We start from the raw sequence: 25276 nt of genomic DNA, 5'->3' as shown, positions 1-25276 counted from the left end.
TTGGTCTCCAACTTTCCAAAAGCCATTTTGGATTTGGAATCGATTTAATATAACGCACCCCTTCCCCGTGTTTTCAAAAAAGTTGGAACATTTAGCATCCAAACCTAAATACCGCTGATTCAAGAGATATGCGTCGTCATTTTGATGAATTAGATTCTTAATGGAAACGCGTCAATTTGCCTGGTTTGTCTCCTTCTCCATGCTCAGAAAAAATGAAAATATAAATAATAATTTAAAAAAAAAAAAAAAAAAAAAAAAAAAAAAAAAAAGAGGTAACTATTCCGTCGTTCCGATCATTTGTTTACCTTTGCAGCTTTGCTTTTGATACAAAGACCAAGAGAGAAAATTAGATCATTTGTAGTTGTTATTAGTGATGACAAATGGACAATAGTGCAACTGTGCAATTGAATGATCAAATGACCTATTAAAATCTATCTCAATTGAATTGAGACATGAGCATGTCAATATTGTCATATTGAATCTTAATACTTAATGCGAGTACTTGGTAAATATGCCAACAAACCCATACACAATCATACAGCTTGTGGCTAGAGTTTCCCCTGCTATAATGGTCCAAGACTTTTGAGACTTTGCAAGTTTGTAGTACACCGTAAACAAACCAACATTGATAGTGGTTTTACGGCTTTTAGTCCTAATAGTTAGTCCGCAAGGCATTCTTTTACGAATCCGCTATGTTAAGTATGAGACAGTTGAATACACAATTAAATTGTTAAACATTACTATAATAAAATAGCGTGGAATGAAACTGACTCCTTTCATACTTCCTTTTAGTGGACGTTTATGAATAATACTCTCCAGCTGATATGATCTCAATTGACCAAGCATGTTTGGTTGACAAACTACTCGAGGCAACTTACAGATAAAATGGATCACTTATGATTAATTGCCGGCTTAGAAAATTCCTAACCTGACACAAGCCGACCAAACGTTATGACCTACTTCTATTATATTCCACAGACGATATGCACCCATATGAGTATGACATGACCCATTCCGTAAACAGACTGACCTGCCATGCACACAGTTTACTATTTGCTTATTTCTTTCATGCAAATGATGCAACTACAACTACGTCCAATAAAACTATCTTGACTCGAAAGGACCCAATATCAACACAACAGGCCTGAAAATGACCCAAAGCTATTAATTTGAAATTACCTTAAAATTCAGGCCTGATTCAGTAACCATTAAACTAAAGCGGCAAGTACCAGTCAGTAACGATAAAATAATAGCAAACCCGACGTCATGACATGAATCGTTTGTCAGGCTTAATTACTATATTTCTCAAGGTTCTCCTATGCTATGAAGCAGTGAATAGAGTAAATCTACAGTTCAATAGCATAGTGGAGCTGTCGCCTTCACAATTTGGAACTGGATATCTCACTCATACTGTTTAACATAACGAAAACAGGTACTTATTGTACAACTATTCCAAGTGGAAACTGGAATTTATACCTTAATCTTGATGTAAAATCACATACAATTTTCTACCGATACTGTACTCAACATATGTCTAACTGAAATTCTAAAATCCCGACGTCAAAATCATCAAGATCAAATAAGCAGCAGATAACCAAAAAAGAGGTGGGTAGCTACGGGGAAGCACTCATCTGGTTTAAAATATGGGAATAAGTAGCATGATCTGGTGTGCTTTTGAACGCAGGCATGAAGTCTGACAGGAATCTCAGTACAGCTGCCAGACGCTGTGAATCATTTGAAGCATATGCCTCTTCCAGAAACAAAGACGGCCCAACTGTGACTACCTGAAATCATACACATGTTTACCGTAGTTAGTTCAAGCCGTTGCTAGCACGTGTACATTTTCATGATTTCATTTCTATAAATCTGGAAACTACTGTGGACTAGATTCAACAATCTTTAAGTGTCATTACATGGACGGCATAAATTATTAAACTAAATAAGAAAGCCAGATTTTGTGGTACAGAGTGCTAGAAGAAATTTTAAGAGTTGGGGGATTATGAGCAATAAAGGTGAATGTACTCAACAAGGATATTGATATTGCAAGTCAAATTAAAGGTGTACGAAGTGCTTAAGACAATACTGGCTGAAGAAGAAGTTCTGGTACATCAATGCCATCCGGAATATAGAATTGCTTGAATCACAAAGTCAAAATGAAAAAGCTAAAATATGACTTAGCTTGTACACAATTTAAGGGTACGGCAAGACCTATTTGTGATCGCTAAGGCAGATTAAATGGTATTTTTAGTCTTTTCTCCTTTGACTGCTAATAGATTTCACATTTTGTGCATAAGAAACCATAATGGCACATAACTCATTAGTCTTTATAAAGTGCTTATTTGATATATACGCAAGTTAAATCTCTCACTTCTTCCAATCATATTGTTGGAGTTAACTCATCAACTACTCCCAACATCTTATAGAATTTATTTCCAATTGTTTGACCACATAATCATTCTAAGATTTCTGACATATAGAAATAGACAAATATAAGTTGCTCATAGTGAATGAAAGAACACCGTCTTCCGGTGTTATTAGTATCGAAACATAGAGGCCCTTAAACCGGGGATTCTCAATTGGTCCGGATTCCTCATACTCTCTCCTACTTAACAGAGTCATTACGTTTTCCTTTTTGGCGGATTTCACCAGTTTCTTTACATTTACTTCTCAGAAAATTCTTACACTTACCTAATTACTAACTTACCCTTATCAACCCCTCAAATTACTACTATCTCGCCCACTTTTCCCACCCTCATTACCCAACCAACCACCCCCTGACTCACCATCATTCTTATCCACCACCACACCACCGATCTGCCTGACAACCATACCACCACCGCCAAACCCACGAGCCGCCCGATGAATATCGTCAGACCCGGACGCACATAAAAACCACCACCACCCCGCCGAAATTCAACCCCCACCCCAAAACATCACTCCCCGACCCTAGAAAAAGCGACCCCCAATCCCATGAAACTCCGCCGTGGACCTTAGGAAAACCCCACCCCTCCTCCTCCTCAGAAACCCTAGATCTAAGGTTATCGAAGGTGGGGAAGGGGGATTCAAGGGAGTGGGAGGATTTTCCTAAAGTCGGAGGTGGTGTTTAGTAAGGGTGGGGATATATTCGGTGCTGGAAGGTGATTTTTGGGGGGTAGGGTTAGTTTAGGAGAGGCGATAGTGACTGTTCTGGTGGATATGGGGTGCAAGGGGCTGTTTTCGGCGGAGATAGACTGTTTCCGGCTGGTAAGGGGGCATCTCTGTTGGATGGGGTGGTTTATGTGGGAGGTTGATTAGTGGCAGGGTAGTTGGGTGGGTGGGGTGGGTTAGCTGAGGATGATGGGGATAATAACTAAAGAGGGTAGGAGAGGGTAATGTAGAAATTGTGTGGCCTAAATACCACTGGCATCAAAATCCTAGCAAAAAGAGCAAACGTGAAGGATCATGTTGAATCGAAGGGGGTAGATGAAATCTAATGTGAACCATGAAAGAGCACAAAGAAGGATCACAATGAAATAATGAAGGTGCTTACAATGAAAGCTCTTGGAGGAAAAAGAAGTTAAGCATACCTTATGCTTACGCGCATAACGTAAAGCTTCTTGATAGTATCCATTCTGCACCAGGGACAACACATAATCATGATGTAAACCTAGCTGCCTTAGCATGTCAAGGCCCAGCTTCCTGGTTGGAAAGTGTATACGGCCAGATTCAAGTAGTTGACGAGCAACTTCTTTTGAGGGTTCAATAATCTGCATGCACTTCTTTTCATTAGACTTGTGAATAAAGTTGATGAAATATTTGTACTTGTACGAGAACTGCATATTCTAGCAGACATAATAATACCTCATCACAAATACTAGTGCATTGTGGTTTTGCACGAGTAATTGACAGAAACATCGTCAGAAAAAGAATTTTTAGTTATTATCATAACCTATGGTGTGGGCATAAATGTCTTAAGTATCGGTTTATAAAGCCGTTTTACAACAGAATTTCTGATTATATACCTTATCAATGATAAACGAGCTCAGTTCTGCATATCGTTCCCCACGATCGAGCAATTGTATCATCAGAACATATATATTGGGATAGACTCTGATCCTTTCCACACTTGCACTGTGATAGTTGCAGGAAAGAAAAAGTTAAGAGACCATGATGGAAGTGTGATAAAGAAAAGCGAAGAGCAAAAATAGCAATGATACAGCAAACAAAACAAGAATTTTGATCAACAGAAACACGAGAAAACTGGGAAACGTTTACGGAGCAAAACTTTCCAAAAGAGCATCAGTTGTCAGTCGAATCTTGCTAGTCAAAACTTTTAACTGCTTGGGTTTATTTGAGGTTTATTTTCGGCCTTTCAAGTGTCAGTATGATTAGGAAGCTCTCTGGATATAAATTCAATAAGCCATATAAGTCAAATATCATTATGGCGAATATTTGACTTCTATCCAAGAGCCTGCTAAACTTCACCGGGCCTTTAAAACAGTTCTGGTTGATATCATATGATTCACATATTCATGCACCTAAACCACACCAAGTAAGACAATGGTTCACCTTGGTGTACCTTCAGATTCATGTCATCACATAAACATACACCAAATCATATGTTGACAAGTTATAAGAGAGCAACCAAATATAATCACATAAACATTTACCTACGAAGGAACTCAATGATGATAGCAACCAAATAATCAGGGTCACCAGCCATCTCCTCATCTACTGGACCAAACACATAGCTGTAAATCTCATCAGGTGAAACTGCTGCGGTGTTGATCTGAGAATCATGCTGTTCCACATTATTAGCATCTAGTGGAATATTGCTAGGACCAACTGATGGAGATTGCATAGACGATGACCGAATCTTGGCACCAAAAGTTTCAGTGCCAACAGAATTAGGAAAAGTCATTCCTTCGTCGGATTCTGAATCTGAGATCACTGAGGATTGTATGGCATTTTCATTGGGAATCACCCTTGTGTTCACATTATTAGAAAATCCACCTGCAAGATTTCTCGGACTATGAGCATGTGGGGTGCCAGAAGCAGGAGACTTGTCCGTTGTACTTCCTTTAAAGTAATCGCCTGTTTTAATAGCATGGGAATAAGAAGTAACAAGAATATCCAACGCACGAGCGACAACGCTCACTGGCCTGTGCTCCAATAAAATTGTCCGTGTCAAAGACAAACATATTTGCTTCGCCTGAATAGGAAAAAAAAGGGAAGAGTTACTATCTGTAAATTGAACAATCTGACCTTAATGAAGTCAGATAATTGTCAAAGCAACGTGAATATCCAAATCTTGTAATGTGATCATGCCAAATCTTTACAAAATACCCCATCTAATAATAACAATAGGCAACAATATGCATCATAAAACCTGCTTCAAGAAAGCCTTTGCGATGGGATCAATAGACGGGATTTTGTGAGTAAGTTAAAAAAAAATGAAGACATGAGTGAAGGTCAGGCATAAGCCAATTCTATTTGATCTAGTCAAGAAAGTAGAACTTGTTACCTTGCTATTGAAGCTCTAAGTTCTTGACTAACTTTTTTAAGCATGTTCACTTTTCAATCTCAGTTTCACTCTTGTCAGTGATTTAAGACCTGACTTATTCTTGCAATTATGACAGAAAAATGAAAGCAACAGTCATGCTCCAATGATCTTTGGAAAAAAACATCAGGGTCCAAGGGGTGAGGCACTAAGGTTACACACATCTCTTCTTCAGATCTCAACTTGCAAGGTAACAGTTAGAATATAGACTATAGAGCCAAAGAAGTGGTTGAGGGACATGACTTATTTCTAATCAGTTTTGTACAACTATTTTTAAAATTTAAGCACATTACAGACAACATGATATTCTAAACAAAATTCTGCAAACCAGGAGACCACAATTCCAATTCCTAACCCTTTAAGCAAAGAATACAGTTACTGAACGTAGTTGCTCTCTCATGGACATAAATTACTCATTCACGGACTTTTTGTCATTACTTTTCCACTACCTACCCTTCCTTCAAAAAACAAAATAAACACACCCTCTCAAATTCTCTTCCTCAAATCCATTAAATTAATCAATAATGGTCGCTAATTCTCGTGTCGATTGAGTAATAATTCTAATTTATTAACTATGTTATATCAAATTAGGGAGATTTAATTAATTAAGACTAATGAAATTAGGGTTTGAAACCTGAATCTTTGAAGCTAATAAAACGTAGAAAAGGGATTGCTTGGTCGGTGATGGGAGTTGTAACAATTAGATAGATGATTGATACAGAGATCAATTACGTCTTAAATTAATTAACCCACTGTCAAGCAAACAGTTAAACGTCTTAAATTAATTAATTAACCCACTGAGATTAATTAACCCACTGGCACACCATGAATTTCTATGGAGAAATGATATACTATGTCCTTCACTTGCAAAGTTTAATGAAAGCCTGGTGTTAACTTGTCGGGAAGTGGTCTGGGTGGTGCGGGAATGGACTGTGGTCTGGGTGGTACGGTGGCCTGGCTGGTAGTGGTTGGTGTAATAATTGAGAGATTATTTGGTTTGGAAATAAGAGAGAAGATGAGGGTGTAGAAATGACAAGGGTAAATTGGTCATTCATGTCCATGATTGAGTAAATCATGTCCATGAATGAGCATAACCCTTACTGAAAGGGATACTCCAATAAGCAGTGACACTATGAAAGCTATCAAGAGGCATTATACGTAACATGGTCATGAGACAATAATTCATGACACTGTGAAAGCTAGTCAAGAGGCATTATATGTAAAATCATGATCATCTTCTAGGATACAAGCAGTTGCAAGTAAAATTATCATTTTGTTCTGAGCAAAGTGATTTTCAAAGAGTAGTTCACAAATTATACCTTACTGGCTTCACACTTCCGCCGCTGCAGGAATTCCAGCACTGATGGTACATCTGAGTTACTGGCTGACAAAGCCTACGATAAAAGCATTATTTGTAAAAACAATATGGTACAACAAAAAGACTCTATATTGTAGAGAGGGACACTCACCTCCAAGTCTAAATGAATTTTCCACAGAAGTCCACAAGACGAATCGCATATAAGATCTGGGTTAAGAAATGTCCATCCATCTTTGTAAAGTGTCATTTCATTACCATCTGTCTGTTTGAACTCTAGATTTTCCTCAACTTTGCTATTGTATTGGAAAGATGACAAATTGGCCCCATGATTACCCCTCAAAAGCATCGGAAGTGGAGCAGATATTGGTGCCCTAGAATCCGCAAACAAGTCATAGAGTATGACAACCTTCGCATCAACTTGATGAGCAAGCACCACATTATCAACCACACTCACAGACACCTTGCTCGAAAAAACAGGTAAAGAGCCCTGAAAGTAAAGACAATACAATCGCTTTAACAAGTCCATCAAGATTCCACCAGTCAAATATTGATGTGATCAATGCTTCCTCATACAATATTTCTTAACTCTCTTTGTGGGGGAAGCAGGGAAGTGGTAGTCTCTTATTCTATCTGACACTACAAGGTTAGAACCTGTAGCCTTGTGAGATGCGATGCACTGGCCAGCAAGCATGTTGGGAAGGTGCCAGTATGCCTGCGAGCTGGACGAACAACCAGTTGAGAGGAGACTGGTGGCGAGGGAGGGGGTGGGGAAAGATTTGGGGTTTGATTGAGTTACCATGAGATTTGATCTTGACAAGTATACCCTTCATATAGATTTAATCCAAGGGTGTCACAGAGGGCTCTAACCAAATTCTAAATCCAGGAGGAGATTGAACGATAGGTAAAATGTAAAATAACATTCCAAATTAATCTGATTGCTTGATTTGAGTAAATAATGTATTTCTTATTGGATTAATAGTCAAAAAGTACCTTTGAAATACTTTGCCTTTTGAACCACTGCCTTGTACAAAAACATTTTGCAAAACACTTCTTTTAAAAAACAATGATTGAGCCTAATCCATAGCCTTTTGTAGGCCAAGAAGTCAACTTTCCGATGTTGGACACTAGAGGCACGTGATTTTTTTTTTTTCTTGAATAATTTGGTTAATACCCTTCAAAAGGACATTTATATGAACTAAGCTCATTTATATCACAAAGTCTGCACCATGTGTCTAGAAAGTCAGAGAAAAAAGTTGTAGTTGAATCTTGTGATTAACCCACAATTAGAAGGGAAAATGGAAAGGAAAACAAAATAAAATTGGGCAAAAACAAGTGGAAAAATGAAATTCTGCCAGCTCCTTCAGTGATCAATGCCAGAAAGTAGACCCTCTTTTGCTGGAAAGTCGATAGGGGAAGTGTTGGAGACACCAAAGTTTTTTTAAAAGGAAGTATAACGCAAAAATAATTTTCACAAGGAAGTCGCAAACTGTGGTACTTTAAAGGTAGTGATCGATAATTGATCCTTATATATTTTATCCACATTATTTTTCCCATGGGTTCTTATACCTCTGTAGAATATCTGCCATCACCAGCCGACTTTATAGTTGGTCTCAAGTTCTCAACATAAAAGTCAAACATAATTTATACTGTCTTCATTTTGCAACAATTTGTGAATAATTGATTAAATTTATTCTTAGGAGAAGTGGAAGAAAAGAGTAAACCATGAATGGTCAAAGGTTATCATTGATTGTTTACGCTTTTGCAGTTCGTCAAACGTGATTCATATGTTGTGCTTATTTGGCAACAAGTTACAAAATGTATATCTGGATGAAGATTGTTAAATTTGTGAATAATCAAATTTTTTTTTTTTTGAAGAAGAGTGGAAGAAAAGCTTAAACCATCAATAATAACCTTGATGAGAGGTCAAGACGTTGAAACAAGAGCCTAACATTCCCAGCAAGTACCTACTCCAATGGAGTTGGGAAAATAAAGAGTACCTGTTGCACAACAGCATCACGGTAGAATCTGTAACAACGAAGCTGCATCGCCACTCTATCCATTTGAAAACAATATATTCTTCCATAACTGTAAACATTGAAATTTATTAGGGACACAATACTGAAAATCAAACTTTCAATGAAAAAGTCTTTTAACATATTGTGAAGCCATACACTGTGATTACATGAACATCTTCAGCGGCTAAATCATGCTTAAGATTGGTCTCGGGCTTGGCCATAAGCATATCAAATTTAGGCAGGCGAATGATTCCAGCAGATGAGAGCTACAAAAAAAAATTGGGGTTAGTAAGAGGAGATTACACCACTGAAAGTTAAGCAAGAAAACAGAGGGGGAATAGGAAACAGAGATAAAGGGGAAGGACGAGAGAAAATAAAAGCAAAACGAAAAAAGGAGACGGAAGAGATACAAGAGAATAGAGAAAAACAAGGGGAAACGGTGCAATAATAAGAGTAAAAGAGAAATGAAGATAAGAAAAGCAAGAAAGCAATCCCATGGAATACAAAACAAACTCACACGTGAAAGCAAGCAACTATGATTGAAAGGTAAACCATCAAAGATAACCTAGGTCAGCGGCTACGTCGCGGATACAAGAATCTAACATCACCAACTACTCTATGACTCTATCTCTATTCTCTACCCACTTACACGATGACAAACCACCCTCCCATCCACTGGGAAAGCACCAGTTCAGTTTCACGCAAATATTAAGGCAAGTAAGTGAATCAAGACAGTTTACTAAAATACCCTTCCCACTTACTCTCCTCCACAATCCACAAACCCGTCATGGTCATTTGTCAGTTGTCACCCATATAACAGCCCACCCCACAAAATAGACAGAACTACTATAGAAGTGTGACATAAGCGAATACCGTCAACGCAATTAGAGAATAACATAATTTCCAAATCCTAAAACCAAGCCTTTCTAGAGGTGTTTAATGTTTGGAGTTAGAGGGTTGCATAAAAGAGGGATCGCCATCCCAATTAGAAAATAACATCATTTCCAGAATCCCAACATCAAGCGGTCAAGCCTTTCTAGAGGCTTTCAGAGTCTGAGGATCACATTAAAAATTAGGGGTCGTCATTCAAGGAAACACCTTAGTACTCTGAGGAGGCAAACTCAGGTGTTCAAAATTTTGTTTATTGGTGCCTTACAGTTTCATAAATTCCACTATGGTGACCCAAGACCCTTAAACCACTTTAGCGATCTTAAGTGTTACAGTATATAACAAAACATTTATCCAAATCACATACATTTTTCAGCAAATTAATCAGTTCTTTGCGAATTTATGAGAAATTATCCTTATTAATTAATTTAATGTTGACTTGTACAATTCATTACTCCTCAAAATGTCATTAATTTAGATGGAATCTTGACTATACTATACCTTGAGTCCTAGAATTGGAAAATGAGTAGGGATTTTCGAATTGAGTTCAGTCCTAAAGTCCATGACTTGGTTACCAGGGGAGAAAATTCTATCTCATGTAGCCTCTTTAGTATTTTAAGCAACTATAGTCCTGTATTGGTATTCATTACCACAACGGGTATCTCTGAACTACTGATTTGTAATGGAGTTTCTTCCTATGATGTTCAGCCAGTGGCGTAAAACTAAAGATGGGGGGTAGTTTAAAAAATATGCTAGTCAGCTGCTTTATGTTTGATTATATGGAATAAATTCACATTTATTTTCGGAGGCTGGCTCATCTTATGAAATGTTCTCCATTCCAGTGGACCAAAATACTTATAAATGGAGCTTAAGACTGTTATTCTTTGCCTTTGAAATATAATGGAACAAATTAAACAGCCCACTAAACTATGTACGCTTCTTTCATTCTGAAACCAAATGTTGAAACACAATTTCATACTAAATCATTTGGTGTGGGTGAGACTGCATATAACCGATACCCTTACTCGAAATAGGTGGGAGCCTTTGAGTCACTAGGGTAATGTTTTTCACGTCTTATGGAATATAACTAAAGGTAAAATTGTGTTTCTAGCATCTCTAAGGGATAAGCTGAACGATTCTCTACGGGGTCCCAATTACATAGCTATGAAGGCATGTTGCTCTAGACATCTCTACAAAGGTAATACCGATAAAATCATGATCTAGAAAACATCCATTGACTGAACGTCAAACCAACAAACAGAGGCAGATATATTACCTACTATCAACACAAGAAACGTCACAGTGAAATCTTCAGGCAACCTTTTTATGCTCAAGTGTAAGTCATTAAGCATGTATAGATCCTAAGGAGAAATCGATACAAGAGCTAAGTTCATTCAGATAAAAGAAATACCTGGAATCCTATAAAGCTTTTGCATTGCATCCCAGAAGCAAGGAGAAGCAAACGGCTTTCATGTGTATAGACATACCAACTCACATTTACATGCTTGGATTCAACCAATCTGACACTTTTGGATTCAGAATCACAAGTCATCAAGTCCATTCCACTGCAATAATATGATCAAATTATGGCAAGGTCAACTACCCAGAGTTAAAGGAAACTCAACACATGTTCAACTGACAAATAACAAACATCAGCACCACAAACGATTCACCATCTTCTACAATATATGCACAACGGATAAGCAAGAAGACTATTCAATAATGTTAGGGACATGAAGCATTGTATCTTCCAACCAAGTGTGGGAAATAATCTGATCAAATCTTGCGTGACAGACTTACAGCCATGGGATTAAATCACGGTATCAGTCGCGATCTTGCAATGGTCAAGAATCACGCTAGAATACTATGACGCAGTGGTGCGTCCAACGTCCCGGCTCATATCAGGCTCTGCTTGTTTTTATATAAAATTTTAAGCTATATAGGTCTAGTATCGGCTATATTGGCTGAGTCGATCAAATGTCAGCCACATGGGTCAAAATGTCAAATATAAGCTATAACTGGCAGTCTTTATGTATAGGAAAATATCAACGATGGAAGCTGAAAATCTGTCATACATCACGTAACAGCTGTACATAATATGATGGTTACAGCTAGCTGATACAGTGGATGTAGTCATTCAAACTTTACATGTATCCAAAGCATGAAAGCATTATAGTTCGAATGTATGGCACTAAATCTCAATGTTAGTGTGAGAAAAGAGAGTAGGTAGGGATTACATAAGTTAAATCATGATTTAGAAAAAGATTAGTACAAGAAAGGTTCATACGAACCGTTCTACTAGTTTTGCCTTTTGGGATTTTCACGCAATTAGCTCAAATTCAGTATGTTTTGCAGCTTCATACCCAATCCGTCTCTCCTGACACTTAAATAATGCTATGTGTTCCACTCTCTCACTCTCCATTTCCCTCTCCTACAACTTCGTCCTAAGCCTATTGGCTAATGGAACTGAGGACTTGTCATTGGCCAGAAAGACAGGTTTTAATTGAATAAAAGCAGGTTGAAGCGAGACAGCTGATTTTAAGACAGTAGTTGGAGACTAATCACAGTTCTATATTCAGGAACACTTTGCTGTAACTTATACTCATTCTTTTCTTAAGGGACACTAGATAGGTGTATAGGACTGATAGCTCCAGTTAGTGCAAGACACCATCTCCGAAACAACTAAGACGTAGTCAATGGCATACAAGTTTCAGCATATAATTCATTCAATTAGCCTTTTTCACTATTTTGCTCTGAAAATCAGCAATCATGTCAATCCTTCAAGGTTCCTTTTCTAGCAGATGTCAGAAATAATGCACGGTAATGAAATAACAGCATGAATTTTAAGTAAATGTAGTGGAAACTAAAGACCGAGCAAAGCATTAGTAGAAAGGAGGCAGGTACTAAGATCAATAATTAAACAACAGCCTCTCTGTGGTTTATGAGAGGTACATCCCCCCCCCCCCCCACACACACACACACACACCAGTCATGTCAATCCTTCAAGGTTCCTTTTCTAGCAGATGTCGGAAATAATGCACGGTAATGACATAACAGCATGACTTTTAAGTAAATGTAATGGGAACTAGGACTAAGGAGGCAGGTAGGTGCTAAGATCAATAATAAACCACAGCCTCTCTGTGGTTTAGGAGAGGTTGTGTACATCCCCCATCCCCCCTCCCCAGGTTGCCAAATACGAGCCTCTGAAGAAATGGGGAAATATTATTGTTGTACAAATATTGAGACACAAATATTAATAGTGTCACAAATATAAATAGTTGTTAGCCAAAATCATAATCAAGCTTCTTTATCACATACCTTGTCTTCACAAGCACGAAATTACTAGTGGGGCAGTCTGTCCAAAAAAATCCCAATATCTTCTCTGATTCGTTTCTACAAAGGTGGCAAAATGTATTGCCCCTCTCCTTGTCCCAAAATTGAATTTCATGATTAGATCGCTGAATAGCTAAAACCTTACTATCTAGAGAGTATCGAACAGATAACACAGGACCTTCGCTAATTGCATCAGATGTGGGTTCAATACAGGGGTCGAATGGCACAATTTTCCAGGAAAAAACCTGATATTCATAAGGAAAGTCAGGAATTTGAAAATTTGATGAACTATGGAAAATAAAACATATCGGTCATATCAAAGAAGGTTACCTGATCAGATGTTGCAGACAGCAGTAATTTATTCCCATCATCATAGAATAACGCTTTAGACCCAGAGATGTTACATCTCAAAGGTGGATATTGGATATAAACATGTGACAGCGCACCTGATCCACTTAGGCCAGTGACGGGGTGGGAACTTGATGCTTCGCTATGCATGTTAATATCTTTTCTTTCTTACCTCCAAAATTCTGGTTAATATTAGCACTAGAGATTTACTAAGTCTGTCTAAAAGAAAACAAAACTATCAACTTCATATCAGCCCAACCGGTCACATTTCATCTTTATGCTGCACTGGATGGTGAGAGCTTTGGGATTAAGCCTTGGCTTTGAGCTACATAATAGATATAACATTGATTAATACACAAAGCGCACAAATGAAACTAGGGGTGCAGTTCAAAAATAGGTGAGACTACTGATAGAAAACAATACCACAACATTCTTCATACAATTCTTCAGAGCACAAAATTCTTTCAAACACATGTCACTTTCTACTTCTGGAATTTTTACTGCAACACAGCTCCCGTAATTCTTTGCCTAGAAGCACAAAAATTAGAGAAAAAAAAAATGAAGCAACATGCAAATAAAGGAGAATAATTCATAATCCAAATACCCTTTGACGCTATGATGCTAAAGGACAGATGTTGTATAAAGCACCTCGGCAAAGTAACACTGATTTACCAACTGCATGATGAAAAGACTGAATAATGGTGAATTTGTTTGAAGGAAACACATAGAATTACTCGAGAATCACACAGTTGTTCGAACAGTTTTTATTTTTCTCCAAAATGTACTGAATGAAAAAGACTTGGTATGTTGTTGACATGTCTTACAACCACTAACTACCATACTCCTAGTTAAGCGCACCAAATGACATACTAAGAACGTAAATATATAGAACTGAAAGCAACATCAGTATCAAAAACTCAAGATATAGAAGTAGGTCACAAGCTATGTTACTTTGACTTGGGTACAAGTATCGGACACAGGTACATATCCATGCGTCTAATTCGGCATGACTAAATTTTGAGACAGGGAACCCTATCCTAAAATGAGGATAAGGGTGTAGGGACATGTCTTCAAAGCAAAAATACACTTCAAGACTTGAAATACTCCAATTTTTTTAGTATAATAGGAAAAAGTTAGACAAATAAGAATTACATTATTAACTATAATACTAAATGCCTTATAAACCTCTCTCCCTCTACTTTTGTGGAGCAAGCCTCACTAGTCCCGGCTCTCCTAGGCGAAATGTCTGACTAATAAGTGTCGGGTACGGAATCCATATCCATGTCGTGTCGTGTCAACGCAGGTACAGTCCGAAAGTGGCGAGTCGAAGTAACATAGGTCAGAATGAAACTAAGGGAATTGGATAGAAGATGATCATAAATACATATATTCTGCACTAAAAAAAAAAAAAGAAACAACAACAACATTTGAGACAGCAAATATAAATCCTCATTGAAAAGCATAATGAAAACTGAAAAGTACATTAAAAAAAATAAAAAAAAATCTTGCAAAAAAAAAAAGAAAAGTACATTAAAAAAGGTCGAAACAAACGTTACAAAAAATCATAAATAACTGAAAATTTCTTACTAAAAGAATGATAAAAAGTCTAGAATAAAGAAGTGTAAAACAATTAAAGAAAAGCCAAAAGAAAATATAACATTAGATGATGGCCGAGAAAACAGAGGGGGATTGAAGTTTGAAAACTAAAAAACTAGTAAATCATTTTCCTCAAATGCCTCCAAATCTGTCCCTTTTGTTTTTAGATGATGACAAAAATTAATATTGAAGTTCGAAAAATAAACAAAATAATACGAGTAACTGATTTCTCAATTCCTCATATATCACCAAATCTAGCCCTTGTGTTTTCTTGAATCACCTTTTAAAATGCCAATGGGACTCCACCTTTAAAAATATGCTGCACAAGTTTTTCGAAACTCTATATTCGTAGAGGAAGATTAAATCTTCGAAAGCTTGTTCTTGATGGCCATTGAAAGGAAGACATTCGTCTATCACTATCTTCTTAACGGCTTAACTCCGATTAAAACTTTTTTTATCAATATTATTCATAAATTTAACTCTCCCAAATACCTCGCGTCTTATTAGCAACTTCACAAGTCTTTTTTCCCCTTCAATAGTCCGAAATTGGGATTGACCTTTCCACTTTTGCTTCTCTTCTAGTCTCACTATATTTCTTATCATTCTCATTGTTCATGCATTTCTCTTATGCTTTTATTGCTAGCTCACATCATCATTCTACCAAGATATATCATTTTCTAAACCCAAATAATACCCAAGTCATATGACAATGCACAATACATACACCATTTTCTGCATCATTCATCTACCAAATCCAAAACTTTTGTATTATTCATTAATTGTTGATTGAATCTTCCTAGGCAAGAGCAAAGACCAGAAAAGAAATTGGTGCGGGAAACTGAAATTTCCAAGAGCATGATAACGGATTCCCTAAATTGATAGATATCGACTGTTGAAGTTGAAAAGATAGGATGCATAGCTACTCTGTTAACTGGGTTAGTCTAAGGTCTATCATCACCTCAAAATAGAACAAAAACTAAAAAGAAGAAAAGTATCAGAGGAATCTCTGCCTGCTACCAGGAATAAGTAGTTAGACTGAAGCTGAAAGAAACATTTTGTGACAATACAATGAACCATTTTCAAACCTGCGCTCCACAGTTGACTAAAATTCTTTGTAAAATTGAAGTAGTCTTCTTTTCTTTCATGGACACATACCTGCCGATGAAATATCAGAATTAGACAAACAAAAAATAGATAGTACGGAGCACAATTTATGAAGACCATGAATTGTGGAGAGAGATGTATAATATAGACAATGAAACAAAAGATGCTTAAACAACAATGCAGGAACTTTTAGAGATCATAAGTTTAACTTTCATAGGGGTCCTTCCATAATTAAGCCACAATCTACAGATTTTTCGGTGAGCAGAATTGCACACGAAGTAAAATTTACTCTTTCCCATCCAATCCAACCAAATCTACCCATTCCATTTTTGACAAAAATTTTAGACCAACTTACGGTCATTACAAAATTATTATTACAAAACCGCCATCAATTGGTACATCATAAATCTTAGTCAGCCTCACAAAACCAATTACAGTAAATTCACTTACCCTAACATTTAAAATATCAATCCCCACCGATAATGTTATCGTATATCCAGAAAACCTCCCCGTATCCCATTCCCCTCTCAATCTAACATCACCCTCCACCACCACTGACCACTCAACCCCTCACACAGTCACACTAACAACACAACCCAACTCGCACTATCAGCTATCACATCTCCGTCAGCAAGTCAATTGACTCGCAACAAAAACCTGCATTGCAATTTCAAACCAAAACCTCCTACCTAAGAAACACTGCCAACAGTATCACTCTTTTCCTTTCATTAATATCTGAAAACGAATGAATTGAACATGTTATCGAAAAATTACATGTTTTTAATTAAGCAGAATCAATTACTTACGGTACGTAACGCCAATTTTCTAATTACTAATCACAATTTACAAACTGCATAATCTAGCTGCTCATATAAGTTGGAATTCCACAGATAACAGTTCACATAATCATGCACACAACAGATTCATATAATCTACATAAAACACAACAAAATTCACATAACAAAACGACATTAAAGCTAACAATTCGTATGATTTCCTCAAAAATGAAATTCAATCAAGAACAACAATCACCAAAAGAAGCATAACTATACAAATTCACAAAATTAAAAGGCAGAATTGAATAAAGAGAAATGAAATACCAATTTTCAAATCGAGGGAAATAAGAAATTGAATTGAAAGCGAAGAAAAGAGAAATCAAGAGGTTGCCTAACAGTCTTTGGTCTGTCTCGTGTTTTTAATTTCTAACGATCAGTCAAACGAGAGAGACGAGGAAATTAATAGACTTCGAGTCTGTGGGTGAGGTGGTTTACCTGGTATACGTGGTTTGCAGGCTATCACATACACCCGCGATTTACCTGTCTTGGCAGAAGGTACCGGTTGCGGTTCGCTTACCAACCAAAAAAAAAAAAAAAAAAAAAAAAAAAAAAAAAGAAATCGAGACTCTATGAGTAGAGACATGATAACCGGGTTGGGTCGAAAACAAAACAGGGTTGGGTACTCAAATTTTTCAAATGGCCCAAATTATGATGATTGTTTATCCCATTGGGTCGAAATCACAAATTGTTGTGTAGGATCACTTTATGCATAAACTAGTTTGAAAGTCTGTAGTTCGTATGGGTTGATGACCTTGATTATTTTAAAATAAAATTATAAAATATTATCGAATAGGTGTTTCGAAATTCAAATCCGGGTGTCGCATAATTCTAAAAAAAATTGAAATATCATAATCCATTATGGTCTCTTGATACGTACTTGATTCTAAGCATTAAGTAATCTCTAATGCTTTGTTATCTCGAATTCTAGCAAAATTTATTAAGTACTAATCATCATAGGAATTTGATTAATATTAATATGAAACTAATAACTAAATAATAATGCAATTGATGAAATGGTTAACTAAATAACTTTTAATAGAAATAACAAAAGCAATAACGAAATGTAGAACTAGAATTACCGAAATGTAGAACTTGTATTAAGGACTTGCAAAGGAAGAACAAATACGAAACCAAATGCTTGAATAAATTAGAACCAAATGTTTAACAATAACCAAATGCTTAACAATATTAAAACTAATGTGAAAACTATGAGAGAATTTGTGTGTTTAAGCTAAGGAAGAGTAAAATTGTGTAAGAAAAGGTATCCCCTAATGACGGGTTAAGGCCCCTATTTATAGTAAAATAGGGGCATAACGTAAAAATCCAAGGGCAAGGAAACCCCGATCGGGGACAGGCCACCCCGATCAGGGCCAAGTGAATCCGGCCATCTCTCCTTAATTTCTTGCTTAAATGCTAAGGGGATCCAAAGTTTGCGATAAATGTCATATTTAAGCCTCTGGTTAATGCTTCATAATACCACCTAAGAGCATTCAAAGGAGCATCCTAAGCTTGATATTTTCCACATAAATTTGGACTTTTCTTTTGGGCTCTTTGTATGATTGATAGGCTTATCGTGTACCTATGCAAAGATAATTACCCTAGACACAAATTAATGTAGCAATAAGGGTCGAACACAAGGAGACGGGAATTGCGTTGTGAAATGCTATGGGAAGATTCTTATCAAGGTCGATTTCGTTTTGTTTGTTTGTTGTTGGTTTGATGACTAACTAGTATTAAGATGTAAACTATATAATAAAAGGGAGTCTAGGGGAGTCGGGTCACACATGCAAAGGTAAATATATGATCATTATAAACTCGGTAATAATAACATTGTCAATTATTTAGGCTTAGATACACCCACCTTACGATATTAGTGTCAATCATAGACCGGGTCCTAGAGAAACTCTTGTTTATGACTAGGTCGTTCTACTACACATGCTTAGTCTAATTCAATTCCATGTCTCTCGACTTTTAGAACGAATGAACAAACTTAATCAATGAATAAGGCCTTTAAACATAGATTAAACGTGACGATGCAAACATGTGATAGAAACAATTAAACAATATTGTATCAACCTAATTTAACATTTTATATATTTGATTTTGCGTGGCTTCCCTAGCCCCTAGGCCAAGGAATTTAGTTACTCATATTAAAGTATAAACTACAAGCTTTGTTGTAAGAAATGCTAAACGTGATTGTAGAAATGATATAAACTAAATGATATAACATGAAATAAGAATGATACTAGTGTGATATAAATAAAGTTCTAATGATAAACTATGCGATAACTAAAATAGAAATGTAAAGTAGTAAACTAGAAATAGAAATACCGTAATGGAAATGAACTTGTAAGGAAGAACAAAGTAGAACTAAATGCTTGAATATATAAAGAACCAAATGTTTGATAACTAAAAGCTTAACATGATTGAAAACAAATATGAAAACTAATGAGAGAAATATTGCTTAAGGCTATTGTAGAGTATGAAAGACGTGAGAATAAGATAACCCTAATGACTGATTAAGACCCCTATTTATAAGAAAAGAGGGGCATAACGTAAAAGTCCTACAGGGGGTCAACCCCGATGGGGTTGCCAGCCCCGGTCGGGGCCATGGGTATCCGGGTATTTTTCCTTCAATCCGTGCTTAAATGCTACAAGGAATCCTAAGTAAAGCCTTAACTCCTCCTTAATCACCCGGTTGAATGCAATGTTTGGCATCTTAGAAAGGATCTCTATGTGACTTTAGCATCCTAGGCATTTGTTGACTTGTGAATTATGGGCTTGACTTTGCATTTGTAATTCTTCAAATTAATCCATCATTTTATCCATGCAAGTCCATGAACATCTTCCATGTTGGTCCATCATCTCTTCTTTAGCTTAGCTCATGCTTCCAGTATTTGTACTTTAGTAGAATTGGGCTCATTTTAGCCCATGTTCCTACAAAACATGAGAAAACATACAAATGAAACTAGAAAGCAAATATTAGCTCATAAACACTAAAGGTAGTGCATAATACATATAAAATGGAGCTAATCTAAGGGGTAAAAGTATGTAAATTATGCACTTATCAAACTTTCCCAAGCTAAACCCTTGCTTGTCCTCAAGCAAGAAACCATATCCCATCAATTGCACTATCCCAAAAAGCTAAGCATAATGATTTAAAACCCGAAACAACATGGGCAAAGGAATAAAGTAAAACATGGATGAGATTTACATGACGGCGTAGCATGGAAAACTTAAAATGAACCTTTAAGCTCTTGCATGATCTTCCGACTTATGGACTCTCACGGTGCACTCAAACTCTTTTATATGTAAAAGGACATTTTTGTGAATAAACACTCAACTATCCTCGACTTATAATAATGTGCCCACAATCTAATATGGTAATCAATCAAAACTAATAAGCCAAAACAATCAAATGCAAGCATGATAAAGAAGCCAAATGGGTAGGAAGAACGCAATATGTAATGGGTAAGAAAAGGGAACAAATGAATCATGGATTGTGGAGCTAATATCAAGCTAGCAACAACCAAATGTAAGCATGCTCAATCCCAATTCTAACCCAATTTGCAATTCAAATCATAAGTAAACTCTCCAAAATATGTGAATAATGTATGAGAGTTTCTCACATCAACATCTTCTCCTCTTTTTCTTCTTTTCAATTCATACTTTTTTTTTTTTCATTTCATGCTTTTTCCATTTCTTTTTCCATTCTTTTCTTTCTCATTTTTTTTCATTTCAATACTTCATTATTTTCTTTCATTTTTTTCTTTTTCATTTCTTCCTTGAGCATTAAGACCAAGCTCACATGATATTCCAAACTTTGAACCAAATCCCAAATGAGCACCCAAACAAAACCAAACAAAGCTACTAGCTCTCTATTCGGGCTGGCTATCATTGGCTACAGGGATCACCCCTCTGTGCCTTGGTACAAGGATGTATGGGATAGTTGGACAATTCCCAAACATAGTGTCATTGGCTGGCTTATTCAGAGGCAAGCCTTGAATACTAGGGACAAGTTATTTCAACTTGGGATTTGTGGCAGCAATTGTTGTGTGATGTGTGAGCTAGAACCAGAAACTCATGCTCACCTATTCTCTGAGTGTGCTTATAGCAAGCAGGTGATAAATCTTCTTGAGCACTGGTTACTTATGAGGATTCAAACACCGCCTGGACATAGTTCTACTGTTAGGAGGAAAGTTTGGAGAGTGGTTAGGCTTTCTTGGTGGTATGTCCTCTGGCTGGAAAGGAATACCCGCAGGATTGATATGAAGCTTAGACGACCAGAAGTTCTTGTTTCAGAAATTCAGAAGATGGTTCAGCAGAGAATACAGCAGAAATTCTGTTCTAATGGGCAGCAGGCTGAAGTTAGTTGGTTGAATAGCCTAGGTATCAATGTATAAATGTAGGTTATTTTTCCTATTGTAATGGCTTAAGTTGATGAAAGTGGTTTCTTGTAATATCCTTTTTGATTAATCAAAGCTTACATTTTACTAAAAAAAAAAAAAGCTACTAGCTCAACGAGGTAGGCAAATTATAATGTAGCTAGGGATAAATGTTTGTGAAGGGGTCAAAAAGGCAATTATAATCATGTGAATGGTTCCAAAATGCTATAACAAATGAATGCATGCTTATAAAGAGATGACATGAGAACCATACTTGTGCATTTTGATGAAACACACATCATAAGGAGACACCTACACCCACCTAAGAGAAATCGGATATGGATGCATCGGTCTAAAGAGGTTCTACCTTACGAATTTGTAGTTTGCCAAAAGTCAAGATCAAGCCTATTTGGTTCATTTTCCATCTCCCACCTACTATGTCAAGACATCCCCATGTAGCTATTATCCCATCATAAAAGAACAAATCATTAGCTATAAGCTATCATTAGGATAAGCAAAGAGGAAAGTAGGCTACAAGCAAGCAAAAAGCACAAATTTCTCTCAAAAATTTTTAAATTTTCTACACTACATGCAAACTACACTATATGCAAATGCAATCCCCCCTAAGCTAAACACAACATTTTCCTCAATGTGCCAACAATTAAATTACCCAACTAAACCATAAAAAATGGCTCAAAGCACAAAACAAGAAGGACTAGAGGTCATGTTTAATGGGTTGCGAGAAATTAAACTAAAATGCAAAGCAAATAAAACTTACTAAACTTGCTAGCCTCCCCCCAAGCTAGCATGTATTCGGGGGACTTCTTCATCATTCATTTAAGAAAAGGGCCAAAAGTTGAACCCCTTCCTTCCTTTCTTCTTCTTACCACTTCCACTTGCTTCACCTTGTTGACCACTTCCACTAGAATCATCGTCTTGAAGAGGAGTGACATACTCACCAATGTTTTGGCCACTACCAAGACCATCACCATAGCTACTATAACCACCATACCCTCCATGGAATGCCTCAAATCCATAATTCGAACCACAAAAATCCGGACCGGGAGCATATGTAGTGAAAGTACCTGCATCATTGTTAGGAGGGGGAGGAGTAAATCCACCCGGGGGATAAGTATAAAATGAAGGGTGCGGTCCTTCGGGTTGGATTACTCCTTGTCTAGCAAAATGATCATATATGGGATGCAATGAAAGTCTTTGGTCATCACGAATTGTATTAACACTTAAGCTTAAGTCTCGCATCATATCCATCATTTCTAGACTAGAGGGTGAATGAATACTAGAGGTGGAATGGCGTGCTTGAGAGGGTTGACCTCCCTCACGCCGCTAAATGGTGGTACGTGTCTCACCTCGTAGAGGCAAGTGGTAAGTAGGTCTAGTAAAAGGGGCACTCCCATGATAGGGCTTAGTGTGAAATAGGGCCTTAATTTCTTTCTTTTCTTTGGGTAGACTAATGGAGTCTTGCCTACCTATTTTCCAAACCATGTTAGGGTGAGCATCCCTAAACCAATTGCAAGAAATAAAATACCCATAATTTAGCCCAACCCCTTTTTCCCTAGACAAAAGCAATGGTCTCAAGTCGGTGTTTTCTTGGTTTAATCTACACAAGTGGTGAGCAATCTTAGTAACCAAACCTCCTAAGACAATACAACTATTCTTTGGGTTACATTGTTTGGTCAAGTGGACCGCAAAGTGGTAGGGAATATTGATTCCCCAATTCTCTTCACCATTAACATTTAAGAAAGCACCCAAGATCTCCACCTCAACTTTCCTCACCGAGTGAGGCTCATTTCTCCCAAAAAAGGTCCATCCCATAAACCTTTGCCAAACCCGAATGTCGGGGTAATGTATGTATTGATGAGGGAAATAGTCCCAACTGTAATACTCCGTATTTATGAGTCTTTGGGTACTCTATCGAGTAAGCCTTACTCTGTCGAGTAAGGGTGAGTTGCGTTTTAAAATAGTTTCTGACCTGTTGGGTACTCGATCGAGTAACTAGGATACTCGATCGAGTAAGGGGGTACTCGATCGAGTACCTTAGGTACTCGATCGAGTAGCCGGTTTACGGGGAGTTTTTCTCGGGTTTTGTTAATTATGCGATTAAGATATATAACCTTTTCCGTCATCATTCTAAACACTTTTGCAAAACCTAATTTACTGTCAAAGAGAGAAAGCAAGTACGTTCATCATCTTAATCGCATTGTTAGCAAATCCCGGAGTTTGGAAGGTCGGTTTTCATCGTTGGTTATACCGTTGAGATCCTTGCGTCGAGGGTAAGATCTATGTACCCTTTTTACTGTTTTTCCTTTAAGTTGGTTAAACCCTAATATGGGGATTTGGGGGTTTTGTGTAGATTGTGATTTGGTAGTGTTTATGTGTTTGTATGATAGGAGGAGGTTTTGTAGAAGAGGCTTTTGATACAAACCGTTTGATACCGTCTGATCATTGTGCTTTCCGGTAGGATTTCCTACTCGGTATTAGTCCCATAATGGGATGATTGTTGATGTGTTGTGGTTGATTGAATAATATAGTAATTGTATTGTGACGGTTTGTTGATTGTGATTATTTGTCTCTGGTTCTCGGGCGTGTCCTCGGTGAGTGGGGTCACTTGCGGGAGTGGCTTCACGCCCTAGTTACGCCCTTCGTGGAACCCGCCACGGAAGGGGATGTGCATTAATGGACGGGGTTATCGCTCATTATGACGAGCGGGGATTTGGTGGGTACAGTGCCGGTCCCCCTCGCGGGATCGTCCAGTGGACGATCGATGATTGAGATTGTTGGGATTGGCGTGATTGTGTGTGTGTGACGGTTAAGGTCATGCTTTTATCTTATTGTTGATATATTGAGTTGTGTGATTAGTCTTGACCCGTTTAAATGTTTTAAAAATTGTGGTGATCCATTCGGGGTGGTGAGCGATTATTGAGCGGTATGATATGATGCGTATGGGATAGGCCGGATGAGTCATCACGTGGCGATTAGAAGTCTTCATTTGTGTCGACGATGTTTTGTAGCTTTGATAGTTTTAGCGATGAAAGAGAGATCGAGAATCTTGTATTTCTTTTTATCAGTTTGGAATTGCTATGTAATCACTTTAAACTTTATATACTTTTAAAGTTGTTTCGTTATTATCTTATGAATATCATGCCTCGGGTAACCGAGATAGTGGCATCCTTATACCTGAGTGGTCCTGGTAAGGCACTTGGAGTATGGGAGTGTTACAAATGGTATCAGAGCGACGATCCTGAAACCTGTAACCAATGAACCCAATGAATATAGGGAGTCAATTAAAATGAACCCGGGGTAAAGGTTGTAAGAGCTAATGCAAAGACTTGGGAGACGTCCTAAAGTCGCGAACTCGCCCTACAATTTTGAACCGGTCACCATGGGATATGAGTCGGGATCGCTATGTGTTTATCTTGTGAATTGTGTACCTATATGGTGATGTGTGGCATGAATCAGTGGATGTATGTATGTGGAGAATGGGGAATGTGTAGAAAAGATGGTGATAATGTGATTTCGTATGTTGTTGATTGAAAGCATGTTGCATGATAGTTGGTTTACAATGTTGGTTGGAATTGTTAGAAAAGTGTATGAGAATGATGAGTAATGTGTTGGAAATGGATGAATTGATTGGAAAAGATGGGGTAGCAATTGCATGAGAATATGAATTTTGTGATTATGAATATGTTTAAGTGACGAAGTGTATTTGTAATGTTGTTGTATTAGTAACATGGAAATAGGATTTGTAATGTATGAGAATGTTGTGTTACGAAAAGTTATAAAATTTAAAGTATGCGGTTAGTACATGACTAATGAGTTAAATAACATATGTGCATGATGGATGTTGTTGCTTGATTTTTGAAAATAGTAACATATGATTATGAATACTGGTTTTA

At 37.2% G+C, this 25276-nt stretch overlaps 2 protein-coding genes across 2 annotated transcripts; one reads left to right on the top strand and one right to left on the bottom strand.

Moving 5' to 3' along the window:
• Positions 1 to 1378: 1378 nt before the first annotated feature.
• Positions 1379 to 17391, bottom strand: LOC141657428 (uncharacterized). Its single transcript, XM_074464663.1, has 14 exons — positions 17242 to 17391; positions 16123 to 16192; positions 13865 to 13969; positions 13424 to 13766; positions 13079 to 13338; positions 11172 to 11325; positions 9029 to 9138; positions 8855 to 8942; positions 7009 to 7344; positions 6859 to 6933; positions 4650 to 5191; positions 4002 to 4110; positions 3567 to 3746; positions 1379 to 1784 (listed from the first exon to the last, which is right to left on the bottom strand). Exons 4-14 carry the CDS (start codon positions 13589 to 13591, stop codon positions 1614 to 1616), a joined length of 2193 nt encoding a protein of 730 aa, XP_074320764.1. The 5' UTR covers positions 13592 to 13766; positions 13865 to 13969; positions 16123 to 16192; positions 17242 to 17391; the 3' UTR covers positions 1379 to 1613.
• A 3425-nt stretch (positions 17392 to 20816) lies between these two features.
• LOC141655394 (uncharacterized) lies at positions 20817 to 21380 on the top strand. The gene has a single exon (XM_074462477.1). It carries the CDS (start codon positions 20817 to 20819, stop codon positions 21378 to 21380), a length of 564 nt encoding a protein of 187 aa, XP_074318578.1.
• The last annotated feature ends 3896 nt before the right edge of the window (positions 21381 to 25276 follow it).

Source organism: Silene latifolia, chromosome 5, assembly GCF_048544455.1.
Source record: "Silene latifolia isolate original U9 population chromosome 5, ASM4854445v1, whole genome shotgun sequence".
Lineage (NCBI taxonomy): Eukaryota > Viridiplantae > Streptophyta > Magnoliopsida > Caryophyllales > Caryophyllaceae > Silene > Silene latifolia.
Note: the sequence above shows the minus strand (reverse complement) of the source record. Positions and strands in the feature narration are given on the sequence as shown.